This window comes from Podarcis gaigeae (genome assembly GCF_964106915.1).
Source record: "Podarcis gaigeae genome assembly, chromosome: 16".
NCBI lineage: Eukaryota > Metazoa > Chordata > Lepidosauria > Squamata > Lacertidae > Podarcis > Podarcis gaigeae.
Window position 1 is genome coordinate 20139390 of NC_139693.1, and position 19666 is coordinate 20159055.

At 48.5% G+C, this 19666-nt stretch overlaps 1 protein-coding gene across 2 annotated transcripts; it reads right to left on the minus strand.

The window, feature by feature from the left end:
* Positions 1-11258: 11258 nt before the first annotated feature.
* Positions 11259-19118, minus strand: LOC310833852 (peripheral-type benzodiazepine receptor-associated protein 1-like). 2 transcript variants are annotated; one of them, XM_083716821.1, is made up of 2 exons: positions 13791-19118; positions 11259-11410 (listed from the first exon to the last, which is right to left on the minus strand). In XM_083716821.1, the coding sequence occupies exons 1-2, from the start codon at positions 19012-19014 to the stop codon at positions 11352-11354; spliced, it is 5283 nt and encodes a 1760-aa protein (XP_083572947.1). In that variant the 5' UTR covers positions 19015-19118; the 3' UTR covers positions 11259-11351. The 2 variants fall into 2 exon arrangements, with proteins under 2 accessions (XP_083572947.1, XP_083572946.1); XM_083716820.1 differs by having other exon boundaries at positions 13665-19118.
* Positions 19119-19666: the final 548 nt, after the last annotated feature.

Here is a 19666-nt window from a genome sequence, read left to right on the forward strand (position 1 = left end):
CTTGTTCTCCTCCTGTTTATTGAATGGTGAAATATTCCTCACAGACATGGTTGCTGGCAGGAGACCCCAGCGGTGGACTTTCTGAATAAGGAGTCATTCCTTGTTTGCCCTAGGAAGGCCACAATAGCCAACATGGTGCACTGCAGATATTCTGGATGCTAGAGACCATCAGCACAAGCCAGTAAGTCTGGGATCTTAAACCTGGAGCCTTCCCGATGTTGTTTGGACTACATCTCCCATCATCCTTGACCACTGATAGTGAGGGGTTGGGACTGATGGCAGCATGAGTCCAGTAAATGGCTGGAGCAGTGTGTTCTTCAACCTTTGGTCCCCAGATGTAGGTGGACTACAATACCCATCATCCACAGCCAGCTTAGCCTAACAATCAAGGATGCTGTGTGTTGTGATCCACACACATTTGGGGACCTAAGGTTAGAACAGCCTTCTCGAGCAGGGTTTCCCAAACTTGGGTCTCCAGCTGTTTTTGGACTACAATTCTCATCATCCCTGACACTTGGTCCTGCTAGCTAGGGATGATGGGAGTTGTAGTCCGACAACAGTTGGAGACCCAAGTTTGGGGAACGCTGTTCCAGAGGGTCACAGTTTTCCAGGCATGCAAAATGTTTCAATTGCAAGGGCTACACAAGTGAGAGAGCGCTGCTTCAGTGCTAAGCATTTAGGAACCCAGAAAAGATAATGGGCTTCGGTTTCAAGAGAATGATGAGCGAGTTCTGTTAACGTACAATGGAATGTCAAACCACTCCAAAATAAGTTGCTGGATTGCTCCATTGGTCCAGGTCCATGCGCAGAAAATAGATCTAGCTGAAAGGCAACACAGGACAATCTGCATTCATGCAAATGCATCCCTAACTATACAACCTTCTAATATTGCAGGATTATTGCAAAATTTTAGGAGGTTGTATAATCTTAGAACATTGTGTGGCTGTGGCTATCGCAAAGGGATCCCACACTTCTGAAACTGCCACAACACTAAAGGTCAAGGACCCCTGGACAGTTAAGTCCTGTCAAAGGCGACTATGGGGTTGTGGCACTCATCTCACTTTCAGGCCGAGGGAGCCGGCATTTGTCCACGGACAGTTTTCCGGGTCATGTGGCCTGCATGACTAAACTGCTACTGGCACATGGAGGACCGTGACGAGTGCCAGAGCACATGAAAACACCGTTTATCTTCCTGCCACAGCTGTACCTATTTATATACTTGCACATGGGTGCTAGGTTGGCAGGAGCTAGGACAGAGCAATGGGAGCTCACCTCATCATGGGGATTCGAACCACCAACCTTCCAATCAGCAAGCCCAAGAGGCTCAGTGGTTTAGACCACAGTGCCACCCATGTCCTTTGCCACAACACTACTGAGGGTGAGTCCCACCAGTGTAATTTACCCCAGCGTAAATTATTCCAGCTTTTTGTAGTTTGAATGGCTCTATTAGTTGCAGGGGGAAAAGCGAATAAAAAGTAAAAAGGTAAAGGACCCCGGATGGTTAAGTCCAGTCATAGGTTGGGGTTGCGGCACTCATTTCGCTTTCAGGCCGAGGGAGCCAGCGTTTGTACACAGATAGCTTTTCGGGTCATGTGGCTAGCAGGACTAAACCACTTCTGGTGCAACGGAACACCGTGACGGAAACCAGAGTGCACAGAAATGCCATTTCTTCCCACCACAGCTGTACCTATTTATCTACTTGCACCGGTATGATTTCGAACTGCTAGGTTGGCAGAAACTGGGACAGAGCAACAGGAGCTCACCCCATCGCGGGGATTCAAACCGCCGACCTTCTGATCAGCAAGCCCAAGAGGCTCAGTGGTTTAGACCACAGCACCACCGACTTTCCTTCGGTGAATAGCAATGATGTAGCAGAGGTGAGTGGCAGAGGTTATCTTAAAGCCTTCTCTCATAATACTAGAACTCTGGGCTGTCCCAGGAAGCTGAATTGCTGGAAGCTACTACAAGGTGCTTTTGTGACTGCAGAAGAAATGAAGATCTTTCGCTCTCAAAGAAAGGATGGGAAGATGCTCTGGGAAGTTGCTACGCTGCCCTGTTTTCTTGCCCTCTGACCCACCAAGGTGAGAGTCATTTGGCAGCCACTTAATCAAATGGAGATGTTGATTTTTCTGTTAACCCAGCTGGGACGACATCTTCTGCAGGCCGTCATCGTGCCAGATAACAAATGGCTTTCCAGAATCCCATTATTCTCCCACTGGCAGGATCTGCTCCAGGAAAGGGAGATGGGAATGGATGTGTCATTTTGGGACAAAAGGGGACGTCAATCCCAGTTATCGCTGCTCTAGAGAACTGAGCAGCTGTGAGTTTATTATGCAAAAACTCCAAATGTGGTATCGGATGGATTTCTGGTCACACAGATTTCCCCACCTTGGTTTGTTTATAATATTTATATACTGCTCTTCAACAATAAAGGTTATGTCCAATATTAGACCTATTCAGAGTAGACTCATTGATTATATTTTATTTTATATTAGATGAGTCTCTCTCTCTCTCTCTCCTGGCACACCTTCCCTATTAAAGTGTGGTGCTCCCCACTTTACATGATTTTAACATATTTTTTGCTCCATAAGACGCACCAGATCACAAGACGCACCTAGTTTTTGGAGAAGGAAAACAAGAAAAAAAATATTCTGAATCCCAGAAGCCAGAACAGCAAGAGGGATTGCTGCGCAGTGAAAGCAGCAATCCCTCTTGCTGTTCTGGCTTCTGGGATAGCTGCGCAGCCTGCATTCGCTCCATAAGACGCAGACACATTTCCCCTTACTTTTTAGGAGGGAAAAAGTGAGTCTTATAGAGCAAAAAATACGGTACTTTATACACACTGGGGCCTGGAACATAACCCCCACATAAGTGGCAGGACACCTATATCCCCAATGCTGCTTCCACAGATGGAAGCAGTAGTGCTTCTGAACACTGGAGGAGAGAGTCACTCTTGTACTCCAGTCTTGCTGGCAGGCTTTCTGTTGGGGCTTCTGGTTGGCTACTGTGAGTGCAGGGCTGGCCCAGCAGTTTCTCCTTATGTTCTTATGCAACCTTTCCTCATAGGGGAGTCGCAAGTTGGATCTCAGCTGAGACATCGGGTACTATCCCATCAGTGGCGTAGCGTGGGGGGTGCAAGGGGGGCCGGCCGCACCGGGCGCAACTTCTGGGGGGGGGGCGCGCTCGCTGCCTCCGGAGTCGCCGAGGAGCCGCTGCCTGCCATGCCGTCCTGGCTGCTTCAGCCGCGTCCGACAGCCGGCTCGAGACTCCTTCTGGCCTTGTCTCCCGACAGGGCGCTGCGGGCGGAGGCTCCGGCACCAAGCGCCACGCCGCCCAGGCTCGGGTCGCTGTCTGGACGCGCGCAGCCCGCCAAACGCGCCACCGGCGGCGAATGAAGCGCCCAGCCGGAGCCACCTGCGCTCTAGTGCCTGCGTGCCAAGACCGCCCACCCGCCCCGGAGGCCGGCCGACGCACTGGCCCCAGAGGCGCCCCCTCCCCGCGCCAGAAAGAAGCCGCGTCAGGGCTAGCCGGGCCGGGGAGGGAGACCGAGAAGGCTGCGCCGCAACGCCCAAAGACGCGCGTCTTGGCGCAAAGGGGCCCGCGGCACCCAGACGCTGAAGGGACCCTCTCCCCCTGACCCGCCACTGAACTGCAATTCCCAGCTCCCTTGGCAAATCCCAGTCCCCAATCCCCAAGATGCTTTATTTGAGGCAGGGGTCCTTTAATTGCAGAAACAACACCACGGAGGGCAGCAGTCACCACGGAGTTTGCCCCAGAGTAGAGCCGTCAGTATTAATGACCATGGTTAGGGGGTAGGGGGCGCAAGTTACTTGCCTTGCCCCGGGTTAGGGGGCGCAAATTACTTGCCTTGCCCCGGGTGCTGACAACCCACGCTACGCCGCTGTATCCCATTACCGGCTCTGGCAGTTAACAATGAAAACGATGATTGTGCATCCTTTTCTTGTGTGTGCAATTTATGCCAGGGATTTGAAATGAGAAGGTAAGCCACGAGAGCTACCAGGCAGACTGTAAAACATTTATAGGGAAGCCTCTGCGGTGCCCTGTTTTACCAAGTGAAAACGCAATGGAAATTAAATGTGAGTTGGGGATGTTATGAGGATGAATGTCTCCATTGATTAAATGAGCCGCTGATAGACAGGGAGCAGCAGCTTGGCTGCCGAGTTTTCCGTCGCACATTATTCATGCGGTATTTAAGTAGCAAGTGATGGACATGCCAGAATTTCCCCCTAATTGTTGGCATGAAGACTGGGATTCTGTCTGATTGGTCTGTTCACAAACTGCTCTGGTAGGAAAATGGCTTTATCCAAGGATATATTCCAAAGGTTGGGGTTTATAGCATGTTGCTAAGTGTAGGGGTGGGGGGTGGGGGGAGGAAAGTGCAACTCACAGTATATCTGCCAAATACATAAAAATGTAAGGCTGTCGTCATGCTGCAGTTTGCATGGCCACCAGTAGGCGGACACCCCAACTCCAGCGTAACAACAGGATGGGAGGCAGGCAGATGAGCAAGAGAGCAAGCAGTGTGGGCGGCAGTCGGCCCAAGCAAGCTGTTTAACAGAGAGGGGAGGCAAGCTTGCCAAACCACTCATAAAGCATGGGTAGGCAAACTAAGTCCCGGGGGCCGGATCCGGCCCAATCGCCTTCTAAACCTGGCCTATGGACGGTCCAGGAATCGGCATGTTTTTACATGAGTAGAACGTGTCCTTTTATTTAAAATGCATCTCTGGGTTATTTGTGGGGCATAGGAATTCATTCATTCTTTTTTTTTTCAAAATATAGTCTGCCCCCCCCACATGGTCTGAGGGACAGTGAACCAGCCCACTCCCTGCTGAAAAAGTTTGCTGACCCCTGCTCTAAAGCATCTCCCACACTCCTTTTAAGGGAGCTGGAGTGAGCTGTGAGGGGATAGGCAATGGGTGTGTGAATGAGGCATAAAGCGAGGGGTGTTTGGTCAGGTGCAAAAAGAAGACTGGGTGTCCAGTTGTGGGGCAAGTGGGTCAGCAAAGGGGTTGGCAAGCGGATCATGGAGTAGCAGCAACCCCTATAGTATATTACAGGAGTGCTTTCCAATACAGTCATGTAGATCCAGAGGTCTCAGTGAATTTCAGCTCAGCAGAACCCAGAAGATGTTTTAAATCTGTCATTCAGTTCTGTTCCCATTTCTGGTGACCAGCAGATGTTTTGGCTGATAATCTCCATCATTCCTACTCACTGGCCATGCTAGCTAGGACTGGAAGACATTCAGTTTCGCCATGTTGTTATGACACACTGGCAAAATAGGATGGAGTTCAGGCACATTAAACTTGAAGTGCCGTTATAAAACTACCCGAGTTACGAATAAATTCCACATGTAATCCATCTGCAGCAGTGACAATAACTGTTAAGTTTCACACACCAACAATACAGGGTTGCCTGGCTCTGGTTTGCAAGGTACAACTTTTTGCAGCCATGGGTTCTAGTTGTTGCACATTCCCATTCTTTCCCCGAAAGAAGCAAGCTGCTGAATCACATTATTTAAGTGGTAAAGGACTTATTCTGGTTGCCAGAGAAAGGATCAACATAGCTGATAGCAAATAGGGTGTGGAACAAGATTCTACTTGTCTTGGTAAGCAGCACTGTCGATGTATGGGCATGTCACAACATTAAAACACAATTTTTAAAATGGTTTAAAAAGACTTGCAATCACAAACATGAGGTGTCCTAAGAACATACAAGTTAAATGTCCAAAGCCAGGGCAAAGAGGTGAGTCTTCAGCATTTTCCAGAAACGGTACAATGAAGGTGCAGGGTGCACTTCTGTGGGGAGGGAGTTTCACAACTTAGGGGCCACCACAGAGAAGACCCTCTCCCAGGCTGCCACCCCTTAAGCCAGGGGCGAGCAACCTTTTTCAGTAGGGGGCCAGTCCACTGTCCCTCAGACCTTGTGGGCGGCCGGACTATATTTTTTGAGGGGGGAATGAACGAATTCCTATACCCCACAAATAATCCAGAGATGCATTTTAAATAAAAGGACACATTCTATTCATGTAAAAACACGCCGATTCCCAGACTGTCCGCAGGCCAGATTTAGAAGGCGATTGGGCCTTAGTTTGCCTACCATGCCTTAAGCCAAGAACTAACCAGATGGAATCCTCGGCCAATCTTAGCGCCTGAGAGGGTCTCTAGGGAAGGATGCAGTCTTTCATATACTTGGGGTCTGAGTCGTTTTGGGCTTTAAACACCAACATTTCTAAATCCCTGGGAATCTGTGGTGTATACCCCAAAGGACTATTGCTTTCTCCACACAGATACAGCTAGGAAAAGCAGATCTCTGATTCTTGTATTTAAATGCAAAAGAATCCAAACCTTTAAGACGGTTTGCACCCCTCTGCTGCAATCCCATCATGACATACCGCATTGGCCCGAATATAAGCCGCACTCGCAAATAAGCCGCACCTTTAAAATTAATAATAATAAATTTTATTTATATCCCGCCCTCCCCAGCCGAAGCCGGGCTCAGGGCGGCTAACAACACCAAAGTAGTGCAACATTATAAAAACATTATAAAAATTAATTAAAATCAAAATTGATGGCAACCATAAAGTTTTGTAAAGATTGCTAAAGGAGGGAGTCAGGCTGCGCCCTGACCAAAGGCCTGGCGGAACAGCTCTGTCTTGCAGGCCCTACAGAAAGATGTCAAGTCCTGCAGGGCCCTTGTCTCTTGTGACAGAGCATTCCACCAGGTTGGAGCCGCAGCCGAAAAAGCCCTGGCTCTAGTTGAGGCCAGCCTAACCTCTCTGTGGCCTGGGACCTTCAAGATGTTTTTATTTGAAGACTGTGGGGCATACCAGGAGAGGCGGTCCCGTAGGTACAAGGGTCCTAGGCCGTATAGGGCTTTGAAGGTTAAAACCAGCACCTTAAACCTGATCCTGTACTCCACCGGGAGCCAGTGCAGCTGGTATAGCACCGGATGAATGTGATCTCGCAGCGAAGACTCCGTAAGGCTTATTTGTGGATGCGGCCCGCCTCCCGGCACTACCTCCCCAAGCCAGCGCCAAGGGAGGCATGGGAGTGGCAGGCGGGCTGCACGCCATAACCCCACGCTCCTGGGCTGCTTCCTGGGGGGGCGAGCTGCGCCGCTTTGCCAGAGGCCTCCCCCACTTCCCCCTTCCTTACAGTGGCTCAGGACAGGCGACATTGTCCCGCACCCCCGACAGCCCTCGTGGGTAGCTGTTTCAGCAGCGATACCGTAAGGTCACAAATATAAGCCACACTTAAACTTTTCACAATCTTAATTTGGAAAAAAGTGTGGCTTATATTCAGGCCAATACAGTACATTTCCCAGGACTTCAGACCAGGCTGTTTCCCGGAACACTTAGAAAAAACCTTTAGAAAACAGGAGCGGCATTATTTTACACTTATTCCTGGGTCTATGTTCTGCTGAGCACAATTGTGTTTCCTATTAAACATGTGTAGGATTACATTGTGAGCCAATCTGTCTCTCTGTCTCTCTAGATGTCTTTCTGCACCAGCCATTCAAGGTGACCACAAAAATAACGAATCAATACAGTATAAAATGATGAAAAAAGAAGTTTAAAAGGCTGTATCACCTTAAACAAAATGAGGATAAAGGCAGGCATTGACAGAAGCCAGATATTTTATTAGCAGGGCTGCAAAGGGCAGGCCAATCTGCTGTTTCGGGAAGGCAGAAAACCTGAAACTTCTCCAAAGAGTGGAGAGGCCACAGATAAAAATTGCACCTTTTACTAGGTCATTTGAGCAGTCTCTGCAGGTGGCCTAATAAACACAGCAGGGGTGAATACGTCATCCTGGGGTGCTAAAGGCATGGCCTTACTTCACCTGAGAAATGTTCTGAAAGTGTGGCAGAATATGCTTTTGCAGAAGGAAATGAATACAGAGGACAGCAGGTGGAGAAAAAAAATTATTTGCAATGTGCAAGAATGGAGGGGCCTTAGGTTGTGATCCTTGGTGAGATTCGACAGGGGGTGTTATGAGGCTGCATGAGCTTTGCTATTTTCCTGTGTGAAACGGGCAAGACTGGTGGTATGCTTACTATAAGTCAGTTGTTGTTGTTTTAGTCATGTCCGACTCTTCGTGACCCCATGGACCAGAGCACGCCAGGCACTCCTGTCTTCCTCTGCCTCCCACAGTGGTCAGACTCATGTTAGTAGCTTCAAGAACACCGTCCAGCCATCTCGTCCTCTGTCGTCCCCTTCTCCTTGTGCCCTCCATCTTTCCCAACATCAGGGTCTTTTCCTGGGAGTCTTCTCTTCTCATGAGGTGGCCAAAGTATTGGAGCCTCAGCTTCACGATCTGTCCTTCCAGTGAGCACTCAGGGCTGATTTCCTTCAGAATAGATAGGTTTGATCTTCTTGCAGTTCATGGGACTTTCAAGAGTTTCCTCCGGCACCATAATTCAAAAGCATCAATTCTGCCAAGAAAGTTGTGTCATCTGAATATCTGAGGTTGTTGATATTTCTTCTGACAATCTTAATTCCAGTTTGGGATTCATCCAGTCCAGCCTTTCGCATGATCAGTTATTGGGGTGCAATTAAGCCTTACGGTCAGCAGGTGCCGCTATTGATGTGGCTTACAAACTGTTACGTGAGAGAGCCAGAAAGAGAAACTGCACAGTCCAATAGAGAGGGGTGGAAAACACACAAGGCAGAACAGTTTGTTCCAAAACATTTTGCTCTGCAATGGGGTCATCTATAAATTCTGGGATTTCCTGTTTTCTCAACAGCCAGCCTTAGACAGCAACCAGGGTCTCTTTCTCTCTCTCTCGCTTGTCTCAGACACCCTCCTTTATCCAAGAGCTGCATTTTGCTCTCAGAAATCAAACAAGCCACAAACTCCTGCCTCCTGCGGGCTTTTCAGGAGATCCTGTAACACAACACACTGCACTCCTGCTTGTCTCAGCGCCAGGCTTTCATTTCCTCTAGGTTGTGTCATGAAATCATGGGATTTCTGTGGCTTTCCACAACTGCTGTGTAGAATAAATGGGAAAAAGCAAAAAGGCTTGAATGTACATTTCTAGCATCACTAGGAAGTTCAACGGGTCTAATGGGAACTTGAAGTTGATTTCGGGCCAGTGTGAGAAAGGGCTAATCCCTTTTATATATTTTTATTTGTTTAATGTACCGTATTTTTCGTCCTATAGGGCGCACCGGCCCATAGGACGCACCTCGTTTTTTGGGGCGGGAAATGAATAAAAAAAATTATTCCCCCCCCCAGCTGCGGCTGCCGCCCCAAGCCTTGCACACGCCTGCCCGAAGCACGGGGCACCCTCCGGAGGGCTCCGCGTGCTTCGGGTGGCAGGCTGCTGCCCCAAGCCTCGCACGCCCGGCGGGAGCTCCTGCCGGGCGTGCCAGGCTTGCAGACACTCGCCCGAAGCACGGGGAGCCCTCCGGAGGGCTCCGCCTGCTTCGGGCAACAGGCTGCCGCCCCAAGCCTCGCGCGCTCGGCGGGACCTCCCACCGGGCGCGCAAGGCTTGCGGACTCTCACCGGGGCTGCAGGCTGCTGTCCGCAAGCCTCGTGAGCCCGCGGGAACTCCCACCAGGCTTGCAAAGAGGTTCCTGAAGCCTGGAGAGCAAGAGGGGTCGGTGCGCACTGATGCCTCTCGCTCTCCAGGCTTCAGCGAAAGCCTGCATTCGCCCCATAGGACGCACACACATTTCCCCTTCATTTTTGAAGGGGAAAAAGTGCGTCCTATGGGGCGAAAAATACGGTATTTAAATTCTGTCTTCTCCCCAAAGGCAGGTCCCAGCTTTTAAAATGCATCATTATAAAACACACTGTAGTAAAAACAAACTAGATTAAAAAAAAGTTAAAATGCATTAAAACCCAGCAGTTAAAACGCAGTTTGCCCTGACAGCAGCTCAGTGGTCAGTCCAAAGGCTTGTGTGAGCAGGAATGTCTTAGCCTGCTGCTGGAAGGATAGCAAAGGGGGAGCCAGTCTAGCCTCTCTTGGGACGGAATCCAACAATGGGTGAGCAGCCACAGAGAAGTTTCACCACCAACTGTGCCTCTGATGCTCACCTGAGGATTTCAGCACCCAGGCGGGTTCATGTAGGGAGATACAATCTCGCAGGGAATCTGGGCCCAAGCCACAGAGGGCTTTATCAATCATAACCAGCACTTTGAATTGAAACGGACCAGCAGCCAGTGAAGTAAAATGCTCCCTGTAACCAGCCCCTGTCAGCAATCTGGCTGCAGCATTCTGGGCCAGCTGAAGCTTCTGAACACTTTTCAAGGCACACCTACCTCTACCTCAACTGCCGCTGAAAGGGTTCCCAGAAGACAGGGTGGCTACTGTTCATGATTGCCTACAGTCTATACTCTGGGATGATTGTACTAGTACTTTCAACTGTTCTTGGACTCAGTGCTTCTCATATGTAAAACGGATGCATGTTTTCTATGATTTATCAGATACTGTATTTGCATGACTTGGTTCCCCCCCACACCCCCTTTTTAGGTATTTGTTCTTACATGCATATGAGCCAAGTGATGGGTGACTCTGTCAATGGGTGACTCTTAATTCTGGCTTCTCATCTTCCCTATATTAAGTTTAGTTCTATTTCCACATCAGTTTGCAATTCTTTTTCAAAAAGTCCTCGTGAAAATTCATAAGCAATTTTGTGTGGATTTAACCTAATACACACATTCTTCCCCAATTACACACTTTGCAAGCAAAATTCCCTAGTATAATGCTATTTTTGTATATTGTTTCCATCAACATATGCATTTTATAACCATTTCACCCTAATACATACTTTTTTCTTTTGGTTATGATAAACATGACTTGGCTAGAGAACTGCATTTCTTAACTCGGGGAAGTGTGGCTTTTGAATAATAGCTGCATTTTAGTTTGTAGAATTTGAAGTGCGAGCTAAGCAAATTCCCCTTTAATGGTGATCTGAAGGGAATTTCTCCTCTATTCCTTGAGCCAATCTTGACTGGAGTATAAATATTATAAATAAATAAATAGAGATCCTGCATTCTGATTATGCTGCTGTATTTAGATTGAAGAATGCTCATCTGTAGAAAGGCTGCTTTGCACTCATGGGATCTGCTGCTACAAGTTGAGCGTGATATATATACACACACAAAAATATTTTATTTTTGTTCTTTAAATAAATCCATGTACTTTTTGCCACAGATACCACCTTTACAGCTCAAAAAATGGCAATACTTTTTTTTTGCTGATTAAAGACAAAATGAAAATTCAATGGCAATGATTGTAAGGTACAAACTTTGCAAATATTTTAATAAATAAGGAGTTTTAGTATAAGAATAGGAAATGTATTCAAAGGTAGCTCCCAAATCCGTCGTCAATATGGCTTCAATCCGAATAGCAGCATCACTCTTTCCTCAATCCAGTAGCTATAGCCTAAATTACACAAAAGCACAATTAAGAACTTTGTAGAGTAACAGGCGTACAAGAGTAAAGTAAAAACATAAAATGGTTCTGCTACTTCAAACACATAAATGAAGAAGGAAAATACAAATAAGATGGAATGCAAAGCGAAGCAAATCCTAGAAGTAACTTTCATTGGTTGGCATCAACAATTGTTCTAAAATGAAGAGCTAGACTTAAGTATAAATCCATGCAAATGTCTCATTAATTTAATATATTGTCATTACTATTTCTAAAAGCTTCTGGGGCGCAAGGCCTTAACTCAAAGCTCTTAGGGTGGGTGATCAACATCACCAAGCACCAACAAATATCTACACTGAAAAGCTAGCATTAACTTGAAGAATAACAAGTCATTTTTCTTCAAACACATGTGCAAGTTGAACATTCCAATCTGAAGTTAGAAAGCTTGAACGCAAGAACAAAATGCTTTAGTATTAAAGTACGAGCAACTTTGCAACTGCATTCTATATAGCAAGAGTTGGTTTTGGCTAGGAACATAGGGGCCATCTCACGCTGAAGATTGTGGGTGACCGCGATGAAGGGCTTCAACTTTGCTCATTGACTTTGTGGGGACCCAGTCCCCACAAAGGGGGTGGAGCACCCATGGCCCCCTGAAGTCTGCTCAAGCAGCTAGGAAAAAACCTCAAGTCAGAAGCAAGAGGAAGTGTGCAAGATGCCAAACATTTATTCCAGAGTTGCTTCTGCTCTTTTCCTCATCATCACTCAACTCAAGTCTGCTATTGGTACATGCATGCAGCTCCTGGGCACACCCACAAAAAGACTCACTTGATCACTGACATGGTATTTGTTCCAGTTGTGAACTAAAACAAATTATGCGCTTAAGCGTCAGGAATCAAGTAGCTGTTGCTTGGGGGAAATCTCCCACGTGGGGTATGGACACATCTTCAGTGAGTCACTTACTGGAGTAAAATTTGCCATCACTCAATATTCGGGTGAAGCATTTGTTTTACGATTCCAGCTCAAATGCTGACTCTGCTCAGTTCAATGTAAAGTAGTTGGAATTCTACAAAACGTAGACATCTTACAGAATGTTATTACAGAAGTTCTACTGAAGTCAATAAGCCTGACTCCTGTGTCTATGCCACAGTGAATATGGAAAGACTTGCTTTCAGATAAACACGCTTAGAATTATACTGTAATTTTGCTTACTAGGGAGGTATTGATACTGTCCATTCTGTAATAACAGAGATGCTGTTGACTTGGAACTACACCCACCCCAAATACAGTGGTACCTCGGATTACATACACTTCAGGTTACATATACTTCAGGTTACAGACTCTGCTAACCCAGAAATAGTACCTCAGGATAAAAACTTTGCTTCAGGATGAGAACAGAAATCGTGTGGCAGCAGCGCGGCGGCAGGAGGAGACCCCATTAGCTAAAGTGGTGCTTCAGGTTAAGCACAGTTTCAGGATAAGAACGGACCTCCAGAACGAATTAAGTACGTAACCAGAGGTACCACTGTACTTCTTGGTCAAGAATCTTTGACACTGAAAATATTGTTGTTCTCTTGCTATACAGTTCTAAACACTTTTTATGTCTATTGCTCATCTTCTAGGGTTTTCAAAAGGCTAACAAGTCTGATTCTTTTTGTTCAGAGGGAACAGCTTCCAGACATCTATGGTGCCTTTTTATTAAGTCTCTTCCCTATCTGTGTGCAAAAGTATAGCATTCTCTATTTTTAAAAAAGGTAAACCCCTGACAGTTAAGTCCAGTCGCAAACAACTCTGGGGTTATGGTGCTCATCTCACTTTACAGGCCGAGGGAGCCACCGTTTGTCTGCAGTTTTTCCGTGCCATGTGGCCAGCATGACTAAGCCACCTCTGGCGAAACCAGAGCAGCACACGGAAACGCCATTTACCTTCCCGCCGGAGCGATACCTATTTATCTACTTGCACTTTTGGCAACTGCTAGGTTGGTAGGAGCTGGGACCGAGCAACGAAAGCTCACCCCGTCACAGGGATTCGAACCACCGACCTTCTGATCGGCAAGCCCAAGAGGCTCAGTGGTTTTTAGACCACAGCACCACCCTATTCTCCATTTTATACGGCAGCTAATTTTTCACCCACATTCAGCAAGACTTTTCTTGGGTGCTTAGGATATTATAATCCCAAAGCCTTAGGTGGTAGGTGTTTAGTTTTATTATCCTAGTGCCAAGATTTGGGGTCAGATCTGTTGATTATTATGCTGTCTAGAGCCACTAACCTCCTCATAAGTTTTCATCTTTACTGTAACTTGACTTTAATAGATGTTCTTTCACTTCCTTACTCTCAATGTACATTTCAGATACCAAATTGCAGGGAATATACCCTTTCTTTCCTTCACATTCACCTCGGTAAAAGCCATCAGCATCTTGGTGACCAATCACTTTCAGAATCTGTCCCTCTTTAAAAGATAGCTCCTCCTCAGCTGCATCAGAATTAGGTGACATAGTTATTGGATCGTAGTCAAAAAGTGCTACAAAAAGCCTTGTTGGGTCATCATTAACCCTTTCTCCTGAAACAAAGCTGCTCTGAGGGCCTGAATTAGGCACTGTTTGGTCAGTTCTGGGGCTCATGGTTATAATTTTATCTTTTGCCAGTTCTGCAAGGGACACTGGAGTCTCCTGTGGTTTAGGGTCTTCTTGTCCAGAAATGTTAATCCTATACAACTGGTTTTCCTCTTCCTCAATATCTGAAAGATCTGAAATATGGTTATGGTCACCAAGAGGAGTCTTCCAGCTTTTAGTTCTTGATATTTGCTCTTCCTTCATTTCAGCATCAGACACGCTCAAGTTGGAGAGTTCTTTGCATAACTGCTTAACATTCTTTCTGTGGTTCTTTTCAGAAAGATGACCTGGCTCTTCCTGAAGACAGAAGTTGCGCATTCCTGCACCTCTGCAATTGCCCTTCTCTAGTTCAAACTCTGTGGAAGAAACAGTGGTTGCACCCATAATGTCAATATGGCATTGAAAAGATGAATCTTTGGCATTGGTATGTTCGGCCATTGTATATACCTTGATTTTGCTGTTGTCTGGCTGATTCTTACCTACAATCGTTTTAGTCAGAGGATGATCTTCTGAAATTTCTCTTCCAGTGTCTCCAGTAAATACTGGCAATGCGGCGCTGGCTAGTCCTTTGTACTTTGAAGTAGGAAAAACATGTTCTGAGGAGTGCTTTCTAACAGACGTGTGTAGAATAGAATCACCCTTGTCTTTATTTCTTGCATCGTGTGAAGTTGTCAGTGCAGAAGAGGTCCTATGATTCTGAGAAACATTTACTGGCATAGAAACTGCTTCTTCTTTGTAATCAGACATGAAGTGAATAGTGAAATCGGTGTCTGCACCAGCCAGGCACATATGGGAGAAGACAGATGAGGACATACTGGTTGTGGCAGAGATGTGCCCATCTTCAAACTCTAAGAATTCTTTGAAAGTCATCTCAGAGGCATGACTGGGGGAAAAGAACTTTGACATTAAAGAATTAGGAATTTCCAAATGAGCGGATGGAATTAAAGCTGGCACAGAATCCTCAGATTCCCCAAAGGGGGACACAGTTCTCACAGAGACCTTCCAAGACCCTTGGAACATATTTAGCTGAGACATTGCTAATGATATACTTCCAGCTGTCGGTGATGCAACTTCTGTGACTTTCTGTCCATTGATATAAATTGCATAGCCAGTGACTTTTACTCCATTGGATGATCCTGCTGCATCAATTGTTACTGGCAACCAGCTAACAATTAGGAACTCTGCAGAAGAACTAGGTTGTACTTGGACATCGAGTGGAGCATGAGGCGGTCCTGCTGGTGGAGTAGTGAACATAATTGCTGCTGATTTCTGCTCCAGATCCCCTTGAGGAAATATCAACACTTCTTTAGGAGGCAGTGTTTCCACTTTTACAGTGTACTGAGTGCTGGGGCTAAGATTCTGGAAAGTATACCAATATACCCCTGCCTTTGTGACATCATATTCCATCTCATTAAGGTACACTGCATGAGTGTAGTTACTGTTGCTTGGCAACCAAGTAATTTTTGCTGACGTTGCAGTAATGCTCCAAAGCTCCAGGAGTGCCGGTGCAATATGGAAACTGTTTCCTACAAGGAAAGTGCATTGCATCTTATCGGAATTTCCTTTGTCTGTCACACTTTGAACTGAGATGCGATAAGAACGCAGCTCTAAATCTAGGTTCTCAATCACTGCTTTCATCTGACTGCCATACTTCACACTGTGACACAGATCTGTATTGACATAAATGTTATAGCTGTACACTTTGCCCTGGCTATCTAGCATGTGTGGTGGGTCCCAGCCTATAAGGATGGATCTAGCAAACTGTTTGATAAGAGTCAGGTTCTGGGGACAAAGCACTGCTGCCTGGTCATCACACAGCTCCCCTCCCAGTCTGTTAGACGGCAGATTAACACACATGTCTTCATCAAGGCTGTCACTTTTGTCTTCACTACTAGCACTTTGGCAGGGGAAACTTGTTTCACGGTATGAATGGTAAGAAACATCATTTGGCTCTGAAGGGGCAAAACTTATTAGATCATTACCTGAAACTTCTTCAACTAAGTTTGAGGGGATCAGTCCCCTCCTACCATCCATCAATTCCCCTTCATAGAAACCATCCTCATCCATTCCTCCATAAATATAAACATATTCCCCAGCTGTCAGTGGAAGTTCTGCTTCAGGGTTCTTATTAGGGCCGTGAAAAGGGTCATAGCTATACCGTGCCAAAAAAACAGAAAGTTTTGAAGGACCTTGATTTTCTAGCTGTTGGCTTGTAGAAACTTTATCTGTCTCTAGGTCTTCTGTTTCACCTGCTGTATCTTCTTCGGGATTTAGGCAAGATTTAGAGCTGTTCTGTATGGATTCGGATGCAGATGAGTTTGACTGGGATTCTAATGCTTTAGGTTTTTGGGGCAAGCCAGAAGAACCCACAGATGCAGAGTCTTCATCACTGATGCTTTTATTACAATGGTGATTGTGGCCAGTACATTGTTCCCATTTTTCTGGGCAAATTATTGCTTGGGAATTGCAAGTTGCATGGGATAATTCTGATTCTAAGAGCCCAGATGTCTTAACTTGCTCAAGTTCTTCAGTCAGGAGATTAAAGTGTTTGGTCTGACTGTGATACTGGTTTTCCAGCTCTTTCACTTGAGCTTCAAGCAGCTGTACTGCCTCCTCATGCTCTCTTTTTATCTCTGTCTGCATCTGATGCAGTTGTTGTATTTCTCCCTCTTTCTTTTGCAGCACCAGTAAAGTTTTCTCATGTTCAGATTCCAACTGTTGCCATCCTTCTGCCGTCTCTTTCATGTTCTTAATGACTTGCTCCAAACTCTCCACTTTAATTTCCAGTCCGTTAGACAACTGCACGGCAGAATTGTAGTCATCAGTTGCCTGCATGAGCTTCACTTTTATCTCGGTATTTTCACTCTGGATCTTTTCCATCTGTTTGTTCTTCTCATGTAGCAGAGAGTTCTCCTCTGCAACCTTGGCCTTTTCACTCAATGTTGCATTGATCTGCAGTTCCAAATAGTCACATCTCTTTTGTTTCGCCTCCACTTCACATTGAAGGTTTTTACACTCCTGAGCTTTTTCAGCCAGCTCCCTTTTCAAAGTCTGCAAGGAATGCTCAGCATCCGAACCCAATGCTAAAGTGTTGCTTTCATCATTCTTAGCACTGTTCCCCAAAGGAGGTGCTTCTGATTGCACATCTTTCACCAATGTGTCCAATGTTTCTGGCATCTCCTTTGGCAAAGGCAAGCCCTTTAAGCATGTGCCCACAGCTGATGTTTCTGGGATGATAACTGGTGAAGAAGGAGCACTGGAGGCCATTTTGGAGAGCTGAAAAGATTCCCTGATGTTCCTGAGCATGATCTGTCTTTGCAGCCTCAGCACTTCTCTTTGAGACTCTCGCAGCAAGCGATCAAACTCACAGATGTTGAGAAAACAGGCATTCTCTGTGCCTGAAGACAGTTTGGCCTGCAGCTCCCAGCACTCCTTCTGCAAGGCTTCCAGCTGCTGGTCCTTTGCCAGCAGAACATTGGCTTGTTCGCTCAGGTCCTTCACCCGCTGCCGAGCAAAGCTGCTCTTGTACAGGTCTGTGTCGGGGCAAGCCAAGGCTAAGGGGATTGGGGTGCCGCCAACCTTGAGGCTGGATTCCTGGAGCTTCTTGGCCCGCTCTTCCAGGCGCTTGGCGATGGCCGCCAGCTCCGTGTTCTTCCTCTTCAGCCGCTTCACTTTGTCCTGCATCTCTGGGAAGCTGCTCTTCCTCAGCAAGGCGTTCTCCTCCTTCAGGTGGGTGCACCGCTGCTCGAGGGCCCCCAGGGCATCCAAGAGGTCTGTGTTCTGCTTCACCAGCTGGTCGTACCCACCTCCCAACAGCCAGTCTTGTTGCTGGCTTTGCAGGCCTGCGGGAGGCGTTGCGCCTTCTCCCGCAGACCCTGAGCTGCACATTTTCCCTTCCGGGGGTGCATCCGCAGACCCCTCTTCCTTGGCCCCTTCCTCCAGAGGGGCCTTATCTTTCCCCAAGGAAGTAGCAGTGGCCACAGCCTTCTGGGCCTCCGGCTGTGGGGCGCAGCCGCCACCAGCTTGGCCCCCTCCTTCCAGCAGAGCATGGTGGGGGTGAGGCTCGCATCGGCTCAGGTTGCTGTGCAGGGAGCGGGACTTGGAGGCTGTCCCGCTGTCGGGGGCGCAGGAGGCGACCACGAGGCTCTCCAAGGAGCGGGGCCTGTTCTTGCCCAGTCTGTGGCTGGGCAGTGTGGTAGGCGGCGGCCTGACTTTGTGCGAGGACGCCAGCGGCGAATGCTCTCCCTCGAAGCGCTCCAGGATATACTTGAGGAAGAGGCTCCTCTCCAGCTCCAGCTCGGCCTTGAGGTGGCGGATGCGCGCGGCCTGGTCGCCGTCGACCTCCCAGCGGAGCTTGCCCAGCACTTCTTGCAGCTTGGCGCGGCACTCGCCGTTCAGACCCGCGCTGCTTCCACCACCACCACCACCGCCAGCTCGGCTGCTTCGGCTGACCAGCTCCTCGGCCAGCTGGCGCTGCAAGTCCCGGGCCTGTCGCATGGCGGCGTCTCGCTCCCGCTGCAGCAGCTCCTGGGCCTCTCGCAGCTCCGCCTCCTTCCAGCGCAGCAGCTGCCGGATCTCGGTCTCGCGCTGCCGGGCGCCGGCCTCGCGCAGCTGGTGCAGCTCGCGCGCCCGCTGCTGCTCCCACTTGGAGCGGAGCTGGTCGGCCAGCAGCTGCCGCTCGCGCTCGGCCGCCTCGCGCAGCTCGCGCGACTCCAACGCGAAGCGGCGCCGGCACTCCTGAGAGCGCAGCCGCTCCGCCTCCAGCTCCGCCCGAAGCGACTCCAGCTCTCGGCGGTGGTCCTCGTGGAAGGCGGGCGGAGGCCCCGCAGGAGGAGGAGGGAAGGGAGGGGGAGGAGGACCGAGAGGCGCCCCGCTGGAGACGCCGCCGCCGCTGCCCAGGGCGGCAGGAGGAGCGCCGCCGAGGGCTTGGGACGCGGCCTTGCGCGGGGAATGGCGCGCAGACAGAGCGGGGCCTCCGCCGCCCCCTGAGGGGCTGTCTTTAGTCATGGCGCGACCAAGGCCGGCAGGTGCGGCCCGCCGTGTGAGGCGAAGGCGCGTGAGGAGAAGTTCAAACCGTCTCCAACCGCCGCGCGTGGAACGTTCCAGGCGTCTCCCCCTCCCCCGCCCCCTCGTTCGCGCGGGCGCGCTATTGTCCCCGGTCCTGCCCGCGCGGTGAGTTCCACAGGCTTTCCCCATGCAGCCCAGGAAGAAGCGTCCTCTTAGGCCCCTGGATGCGATGGGAAGTTGTTGGCATCCCTAGGAGCCAATGTCCCTTTGTGGGGGCCCCGAGAAAATATTGTAGGGGGGCTGCCCTCCCTCCCAGCTGGTGGGCACTGCCATTCAAATGGTGTATGTGCACCGTGCCGTGTGATCGATTCAAGCTGGCATCGCCTGTTGGCACCCGTCTGCCTCGAGAAACAATGGAGTGCACCACTGGGGGTGAAGTCAAAACCGTTGCATTAGCAACGCCTAGCCTGGGCAGTGTGAATGAGGGTCCTGGGCTTCCCAGACGACAAGAGCCCACTCTCATTCATTGAGATCCAAAAGAATGCAGAGCAATACATTTGGCATCAGTGTGGCTGCAGGAATCATGTGAAAGAAGCATACAAGGCACCATCCAACCATCTTAGGGACTACGCTCCGGATTTACTCCTTAGCC

Excerpts from the sequence above, each read along its gene's own strand:
- LOC310833852 (XM_083716820.1), bottom strand. The coding sequence starts at position 19,014 with ATGACTAAAGACAGCCCCTCAGGGGGCGGCGGAGGCCCCGCTCTGTCT.